The sequence below is a fragment of the Nicotiana sylvestris genome, chromosome 6 (genome assembly GCF_000393655.2).
Source record: "Nicotiana sylvestris chromosome 6, ASM39365v2, whole genome shotgun sequence".
Lineage (NCBI taxonomy): Eukaryota > Viridiplantae > Streptophyta > Magnoliopsida > Solanales > Solanaceae > Nicotiana > Nicotiana sylvestris.
Genome location: NC_091062.1, coordinates 148,060,579 through 148,069,625, shown reverse-complemented (window position 1 = coordinate 148,069,625; position 9,047 = coordinate 148,060,579). Strand labels below are relative to the sequence as shown.

At 36.5% G+C, this 9,047-nt stretch overlaps 1 protein-coding gene across 1 annotated transcript; it reads right to left on the bottom strand.

The window, feature by feature from the left end:
* Nucleotides 1-290: 290 nt before the first annotated feature.
* Nucleotides 291-1,621, bottom strand: LOC104230852 (S-adenosylmethionine decarboxylase proenzyme 4-like). The gene has a single exon (XM_009783748.2). It carries the CDS (start codon nucleotides 1,488-1,490, stop codon nucleotides 480-482), a length of 1,011 nt encoding a protein of 336 aa, XP_009782050.1. The 5' UTR covers nucleotides 1,491-1,621; the 3' UTR covers nucleotides 291-479.
* Between the last annotated feature and the right edge of the window lie 7,426 nt (nucleotides 1,622-9,047).

The following is a 9,047-nucleotide window of genomic DNA, read 5'->3' as shown; positions in this document are numbered from 1 at the left end:
CCCATTCTTCCATTTCTCAACACTATAACTTTTCTACACAAGTCAAAGCTCACATCCAATCCGATGCATGCAATTGCATTACCCCATGCATCAATATTGATCACATGATTTTTTTACTTAAAAATTTCAACTAAACTCTAAGAAATAATACATTAAAAAGACAAGTAAAAATAAGGATTCCCTACTTAACTTCCACCATATACTTTGCTAAATATCTTCCACACTTAAACCACCATGACACTACCACCAACCATAGTCGTTGCCGCCACACATAGCATACCAAAGGCGGATGGAGCTTATAATTTATGGGTTCACATGAATTTAATATTTTTAGATGAACATAGATATCTATGAACAAAAATTTATTGAAATTTCAATAAATATAATATTATGAACCCATAATTTTAAAATACAACGAGTTCACTGCTAAAAACTTTAAGTTCAAATCCTGAAATCTGCCTCATCATCATACAATTCACCTATTTCCTGGTGGACGTAAAAGTTTGAAACACCACAGTTCCAGCAGCAGGAAATTCATCAACCGTGCAACTCCGGCGTTTCATCCCAAGTGGCTCTACGGCTTTAACAATTCTGCTCCAAATCTCACTGCTGTTCGTACACGTGATCGACACGGACATCGTCCCCGGTCGGAAAACCTGAACCACCTTCTTCAAAACCTTAACAATATCATCACGATCATCGTAAATGGACCCCACACACTCATAACTCGCGTAACTAAAACCATCTTCTGGCGTTACATGAATTGTAGAGTAACGATCTCCGTCAATACCATTCATGGAATATCCACAAGGATCAAATGCAAAGTCACAAATCAATGCATTTGAGTTAATATCTCCGATTCCGGTTATCTCCGTCATCTGTTTTCCGGTAGTATCCGGATGTTTAAAGAATTTCCGGGCAAGTACCCGGTCAAGATCCGTCATACAAATTTCCACTGTGTACAAATCGTTCGAAATAGGAAGTGAGTAAAACTTGTCACAACTAGCTGAAAATACATGCCAAGAATGTGAAGTGAATTTTGAAGGCATAACAGAGGCTTTTCTGTAGCAAAGATGATTAGGTAATTGGTCTTGTAAGTAAATAATTTCTTCTTTGAAATTTGTATGAGGGTAAGGTTGTGCTTTTGGGAAAATGTAATTTCCTCTAGTGTACCTACACTCAGTTATAATAAGTCCAATTTCGCATGCATAGTGGATAAATGGACGGATAGATTTTAACAACTCGGTGGTCCCACATGTTTTGATGATTATTTTTGTGGGGTATACGAAAAGGCTTGATTCTGATAGTACGTAGGAATCAAAATATTGGTTACCAGCAGCTGATACTACGGTGCACTGCACAGCATGTAATACTTCCTCTATTGAATCAAAGTCAACGTGCCGGAGACCACCCATTCCGATCACCGGGTCATCGCCGGAGAAGTGTAGCTCCAGCCTCTTCTCAAATCCTTCAAAACCAGAAGCAGCCATTTGATGAAACTATATATGATAACAGATAATTATAAATCACTTAAACTTGAATATTTCTGAAAATATGGACAAGGTTAATTATAAAGTGTGATATTTTTTTCTTGAGTGGGAGAGTGTTGGTGCCTAAACCGAAACAGGGAAGTGAGTATATATAGTGGAAGAAAATGAGAGAGGAGTGGGGTGGGGAGGAAGGGGGGGTGATGAGATGGAGATGGGGGCATGCGGATAAGGCAACCAAGAATAATGAGCGTAAGCAAAATGAATACAAGATGATGGTTATTTTTTGCATGAGACATTTTTTTTGTACAACAATATGAATCCCAGGTCCATAGCCACGCGCATTTTGTTTTTGTTTTTTAGTCCTATGGTCTACTTCTATATGAGTAAGTCTAAGGACGGACAGTCAATTGGTACATTTTATTGTAAAATATATATTATTTTTTTTGGTGAAATAAAAATTTTATTTAATCACCAGCACAAATCTTTACAAGTAAATCCCTCCTATTTTCCACTCCCCTCCTCCTATTTTCCACTCCCCTTACTGATCATACTCCAGCTTTCACTATCTTTTTCCATTCAAGAACTATTACAATTGAGCTATTCTATTTACAGTAACTGTTCTATGCACAATTTTTGCCTTACCGTTATTGCTCTTCGACCTAGGATGTCGTGAATCTTTTCTCTGCATTCCTCCTTTATAGAGTTAACTACCATGTGAGGTCTAGGGACTTTTTGATTCCACATAGCATCATTCCTCACTCCCCATATACGATACACCAGTGCCACCAAGATTGCAACAGTAAATCTTCTACTTGCTTTTCCACTGACTCTTCTAGTCATTCTTCTCCATATTCCATTGAATTCCCACTGCTGCACTCCCATTTTCAGCCATACCAATACTTCTTTAATGCATGCTTTAGAAAATGAACATTCAAAATATAGATGATCTATTGTTTTCACTCCCCCCCCCCCCCCATATGACACAGTTAGTTTCTTGGCAAATTCTCAACCTAGCCAGCCTCTCCCTTGTTAAGAGTGTTCTATGCATAGCTAACCAACTAATGAAGCTATGCTTTAGGGTGTTGAATTTGCTCCAAACCCATCTACTACTCTCCCATTTTTCTCCATTTATAGCCACTGATGATTGTGTACTATCTGCTAAATAACCACTCTGGACATATCCCTCTGCAAATATGTCTTGCATGGAGCCTATTTTCCTCAAGTACCAACAACATTCTTGAGGAGGCTGATACTCCCACCAAGAGGCACCTTTTAAGCAAATATGGTTCGCCCATTTTACCCATAAATTGTCTGCTTTTTAACTATATTCCATACATATTTTGCAATCGCTGCTTGATTCCATAGATCACAGTCAATGATCCCTAAACCCCCTTCTTTTTTAGGTCTGCATACTAGCTACCAAAGGTAGCTTGCTTGAGTTAGCTTTTCTATCCCACAAGAAGTTCTGGCATATTGCTGTTATACTCTTCAATATCTTCTTAGGCAGAATGAATATGGATGACCAATAGGAGTGAATGTGTATTAACACTGAGTTTACTAGTAGTACTCTCCCAGCATATGATAGGTTTCTTGTTCCCCAGCTTTATATTCTAGAACACATCTTATCGACTAACATTTCACAATCCACTATTGAAATTTTCTTTGCTGAAATTTTGTAGCCAGTCAAGTCACATATAGTTCTTCCACACTTTGTTTATCCATATTAGCACTATAGATGTTGAAGTTATTTGCATTGGTATTCAGCCCTGATGCATTTGAGAAACTAGCCAGCCCCCTTAACATCATTATTACAGATTGCACTTCTCCTTGACAGAACAAAAGGACATCATCTGCAAAGCACAGATGATTCAATTGTAACCCTTTACATTTTGTGTGGAAGGCAAACCCCTGGAGTGTGGTAACATGCTTCATGATCCTTGTGAAGTATTCCATACAGATGACAAAGATTAGTGGAGAATAAGGTCCCCTTGTCTTAGCCTCCTCTTTCCCTCAATGTTTCCATACATCCCCCCATTGATTTCTATATAGTATCTAGTTGTTGTAACACATGTCATTATCCATTTGATGTACTTGCCAGGGAAATTTAGAGCATGCATCATTTCCTGCACAAAATCTCATTATACAGTATCATATTCCTTCCTCAGATCAATTTTGATAAGGCAGCTTTTAGTAGTAGCTTTCCTGTTGTATAATCTCACCAAATCTTGGCATATAATCACATTTTGCACAATATATCTCCCAGCCACAAAAGCACTTTGATTGGCTGAAATTATGTCTAGTAATACTGTCTTTAACCTCATACAAAGCATCTTAGAGATCACTTTGTGTAAGGTATTACAACAAGCAATAGGTCTATAATCCCCCACCTGCTCCGCATGACTAATTTTTGGAACTAGAGTAATTGTTGTGGCATTAAGGCATTTTGGCATTCTTTAAGTCTGAAAGAACTCCAACACCCTAGAAACCACATCCATATTTACAATTTTCCAGCAGTCTTTAAAAAATTGACTATCATAGTTGTCAGGCTCTGGGGCTTTATCTCCTGGAATTGCCCAAACTACTGCTTTCACATCCTTTTCCTGAAACCCTTGTTCTAGCGCTCCCGATTGATTGTTGGCCCTTCTCTAACCAGTTCACTACACACATGTTTCCTCTTTCCTACTCTTTCCCCAAGTAGGTTTTTATAGAATTCTATAAATGTTGTTGCTATCTCCTCTGGATCTTCTTTTGTTTCCCATGTGAATCAATAACTGAAAATATCCCGTTCTAATTCCTTCTCTCCCTTATTGCACTATGAAAGAATTTTGTATTTTGATCACCTTGAGTTAACCATTGAACTCTGCTTTTCTGCCTTAGGAATTGGTTCCTAGCTTCTCCACATATTCTGTAGTCCTTAGCTAGCTGTTTTTCTTTCTCAATTCGAGCTTTGTTTCTAAGGTCTCCTTGTAACATTAGTTTGCATTGCTTTAATTCCTCCATTGCTTGATCAGCCTTCCTTTCAATGTCTGAAAATCTTTCCTTGTTCAGTTTAAGTAATACTGCCTTAAGTTTGTTCATTTTTCCCTACCACTTGAAATAACATGTCCCTAGCTATCTCATCTTCTCAGCTCTTCTTTACTTTTTCCTTAAAGTCAGGTGCCAATGTCCACATATTGTAGTATTTAAACTGTCTTATGCTTTTGTATTTGCCATTTTTTCAGTTTATTATGGCTGGGCAATGATCATACAACCCCTCATTCATGTAGTGCACCTCTGAACTTGATAGTGTAGTTATCCATTCTGTGTTCACTACCACTTTATCTATTATGCTATATACCCTTTCCTCCCCTTCTTGTTTGTTGTTCCATGTAAAATATGCCCTTGAGGATCTCAATTCCTTCAGTACACATTAAGCAACACATTCTCTCTAGTCTTTGATTTCAAACAATGTTACAAGTCTCCCAATTCTATCCTCTTTATGAAGGACACAGTTAAAATCTCCCATAATTGCCCAAGGTCCAACTACATACCCATTTATTTTCCTCACCTCCTGCCATAATGGTCTTCTGATAGCTGGATCATTGAATCCATATACAAACGTAATATTGTATTTCATTTCAGTCCCCTTATGAATTACAGCATAGTGAATTATTTGTGCAGACACATACTCTATCTGAACCTCCATGATTGTTGGCTTCCAAACCACCCATATTCTGCCCTCTGGATGAGCTCCCAAGTTATGTGTAAATGTCCACCCTCTACATAGATTAAGAGAAGCTTTGTGAGCACTACTTCTCTTAATCTTAGTTTCTAGAAGACCAAACAGACTAACCTTACACTGGTACAGAAACAGATTCACATTTCTCTGTTTCGTCAACCTATTAAGTCCTCTGGTGTTCCAGAACCCTATGCTATCCATTAGCTGGGAGGAGTTCCCACCCTTCCCCTGTTTAGGGTCACCCTTCACATTTTGTTGCTTCTGATTTGTAGTATTTTTCCCCTGCTCTATCATCTTCATGTTACTAGCCTCCCCCAATGCCCCAAATGAATTCACTAAATTTAGTGTAGAACTACGACCTCCCTTGACTCTTTGTGGACTATTTATTCTCACACTATTCCCCTTTTGTACAGATGCACCAGGAGCCAATCCCTGTTGTCCTGTATTTTCATTTACCCTGCCTCCTTTATTATTTTGTCCCATTATTTATTGTTTCCCTTCGTTCACATTAGCTGCCCTGCTTTGGTTTGGCTCCTTCCATTAATGTTTTCCTTTTGCTTTTCTGCTTGGATGTATCTCCTGCATTCCTGCTTTTCATGTCCATAATTGTTACATTCCTAGCATAGTTGTAGGTTTCCATTGATAGTACACTTTTTGCTTTATGATTTTGCCAACTTCATTCTCAAACATTACACTCTGTGGGTAAGGCCAGTCTAGTGCAACCTCCATGTTGTAGCAAATGTCATCCTCTCCTTCCATGTTGTAACTCTATCAGCCTTTAAAGGATTACCAACTAGCCCTGCTATTTTTGTAAGTGCATTCTTACCCCAATACTTAATGTCAAGTCCAGGTAGTCTAATCCATATCGGCACTTTATTGAAAGTTTCCTTCCTTGTATCTATATCAGGAGACCAAGGCTTTACAATAACTAGCTTTTATCAAACATCTGGACTCCATCTTCCACCGCCTTCACCCTACTTTCTGTTTGTGTAAATCGTACCAGAAATATACCTCTGTTGACCTACGCTACTTTGTCAATTCCCATTTTCCCCCAAATTCTGCGAAAATATCCATTCATAACTGCCGGTGTGGGATTAGACCCCAATACATAGCAAATGACAGCATTGTTCCAATATTCCACTTCCTCCTTGATATCCTCCAACATAATTTTGACATTTTACTTCATTGTTTCCTGTTATTTCAAATCCAGACCTTCCATTACAGGGCTATTGGTCATAATTTGACTCCATAACTTCATTTTAGATTCTAGGTATTGTTCTACCCCAGAATTTCCTCACATTCTAACTCATTCACCTCCATGTCAGTCCATGATTGTTTTCCTGACGAATTGTGTTCCTTATCATTCCCTAGCAGCGTCTTCTCCGGTGTTTCCTGTGTAGCATTAGATGTCAAACTTTTATGCAGATCTAACGACATTATTCCTTGTAAAACGTTGATGTTACGAGTTTTCTTTGCATCTGTCGAATTCGGAACTCCAATTAGAACAGAAGAAGTATGTTGCATGCACTCCTGGCTCTGTTGCCTTCCTCCTTCGGTTTTCGATTTCTTCGTCATTTCAGCAGTCGCTGATAGAGAATTTCATTCTAGAGAGAGAAAGTTTATAATTCCTTTCAAATCCTGGATTTAATTTCGCCAACTTTGACACTTCCTCTTTTTATTGTAAAATTGTATAGATTGTTCAAATTGTTTGTGTGTAGGTGTGTGTATATATATTAATTTTTTTTTTTTATATATTTGAATTTTCTAAGTGAAAATTTTGGATCCTATGTGATTAGGTCCATTTCCATAGCTCAAATACAAACACAAATTTCCTTCTCTAACTTAGAAAATGGTTTCAATAGTTTTTTTTTTTTTGAAAAGATAAATAGACGTACTCATTTTATTTTATTTTTGGGAAGATTTACTTTGAGAAGTGACGAAAAAAATTACTTTGAGAAATAGTGAAAGTTTTTTCCTTTTAAAAAATGAAAAATCTTAATAATTTTTCATTAATCAAAAATGAAAGTAATGGTTTTTCAGAAAACAAACAGCTGCTTTCCGAAAAAATAATCATGTCGCTTCTTCAAACAAAGAGGTCCACTGTAATTATAATTAGAAAGGTATCCTGCCCATATGTCTTCACTATATCTACTTTTACATCATATACATTTGGATGACTTTAAGTTTTATATGAATACTAGTAGTATAAAACAATGTTTACATAATTAGATTATTTATTTAATTAAATCAATTAATATATTTCCTATAATAAGTATTGTTTGGTACATTGAAAAAACTACTTCTAGTAAATAACCTATTATATCAAGCTTGCCGAGGAAATTCAATTCCCTATTTGTTCTTGCTTTGTTAATTTCTACTTCAAGGTTTGGAGTGAAGTCCTCTAATCCTAATTAAAGCAATTGTTTACTCTTTGAATAATAACTTCCATGTAAAAAAAAAAAAAACTTCTTTCATTAAAAACTCTACAACACAAGCAAGCAACGGCTTCTTATATTTAAAGCTCGATCTACTACTTATTTTAGCTCTTTTACAGAATAGGGAAGACACAGTTCCTTCGTCAAAATACTGAAATTCAAAAATAGCCAGATTTACAAGTGGTCGTTCAAAAATAGCCTAGTTTCAAAAGAAATCGAAATTTAGCCACTTTTTAAATAAAGATAAATTTGAACGAAAACACTATTCAAAATCCGGAATAATACTCCAGCATAATATACTGGAGTATAATATACCGGTCCAGCATAATATACTGGAGCATAATATACCGGTCCAGCATAATATACTGGAGTTTGGAGCACTGCTGCTCCAGTCTCCAGTATGTTATACTGGAGCCAACAAAGTATACCCGTCCAGCATAATATGCTGGAAGTTCATACACAGGTGCACCGAACTCTAGTATATTATGCTGGATTGGTCTCTGTTGTAGTAAAATATTGATTATTTTTCATTGACTTGGTAAACACTGGCTATTTTTGAATGACCAGTGTGAAAACTGGCTAGACCGTGCTATTTTTCCTCAAAATACCGTAACTATGAGCCCGTTTGGCTTAGCTGATTTAGGGTAGCTTATAAACATTATGTGTTGAAAAGCACTTTTAAGTGCTGAAGCTGATTTAAAAAATAAGTAGTTACACGTTTGGATAAAAGTGCTGAAATTAATAATAAGCAGCTGAAGAACTGGGCATACGAAGAGTTTTGTTTTAAAAAGAAGTATTTTAGGGATAGAAAGTAAATATTTTGGTCAAACCTAAAGTGCTTATAAGCTGAAATTTGATAAGTTGGGGGAGACCAACTTATGACTTTTGACTTATAAGCACTTTTATTTTACCAAACACATAAATAAATCAAAAAGTGCTTATCCGGCTTATAAGCATAACCAAACACCCTCTATATATTGTTCTTCACTCGTGTATTACCTCGATAGATGAAAATACTAGTATAGCATAGTCAACTTTTCTTTTTAAAAATAAAAAAGTCGTACGTCCATATTTTATTCAAAAGTTAGAGGAGATTTGGTTACATCAAACATATGCAAGTAATAAATATATATGGATCGTTGAAAATTCGAGAGACCAACGTACACTCGTAAATCACGTGGTGGCTCAGAAGAAGAGGGACACAATGATAAACAAGCTGCTTGAATGCATGACAACAATTATTGGAGTATGTTATGCCAAGGCATGCAAGCCTTATGTAATCTACATCTTCCCTTTCGATTGTATAGCACCAAGCCAACGCACTAGAAAACAAAAAAGGAGGACAAGTTCAATAGAGGTACATAATTTATTTTAATGTAGTAGTAATATTTTTGGAAAGGAAAG

Coding starts and splice junctions, on each gene's coding strand:
- LOC104230852 (XM_009783748.2), bottom strand. CDS start 1,490: ATGGCTGCTTCTGGTTTTGAAGGATTTGAGAAGAGGCTGGAGCTACAC.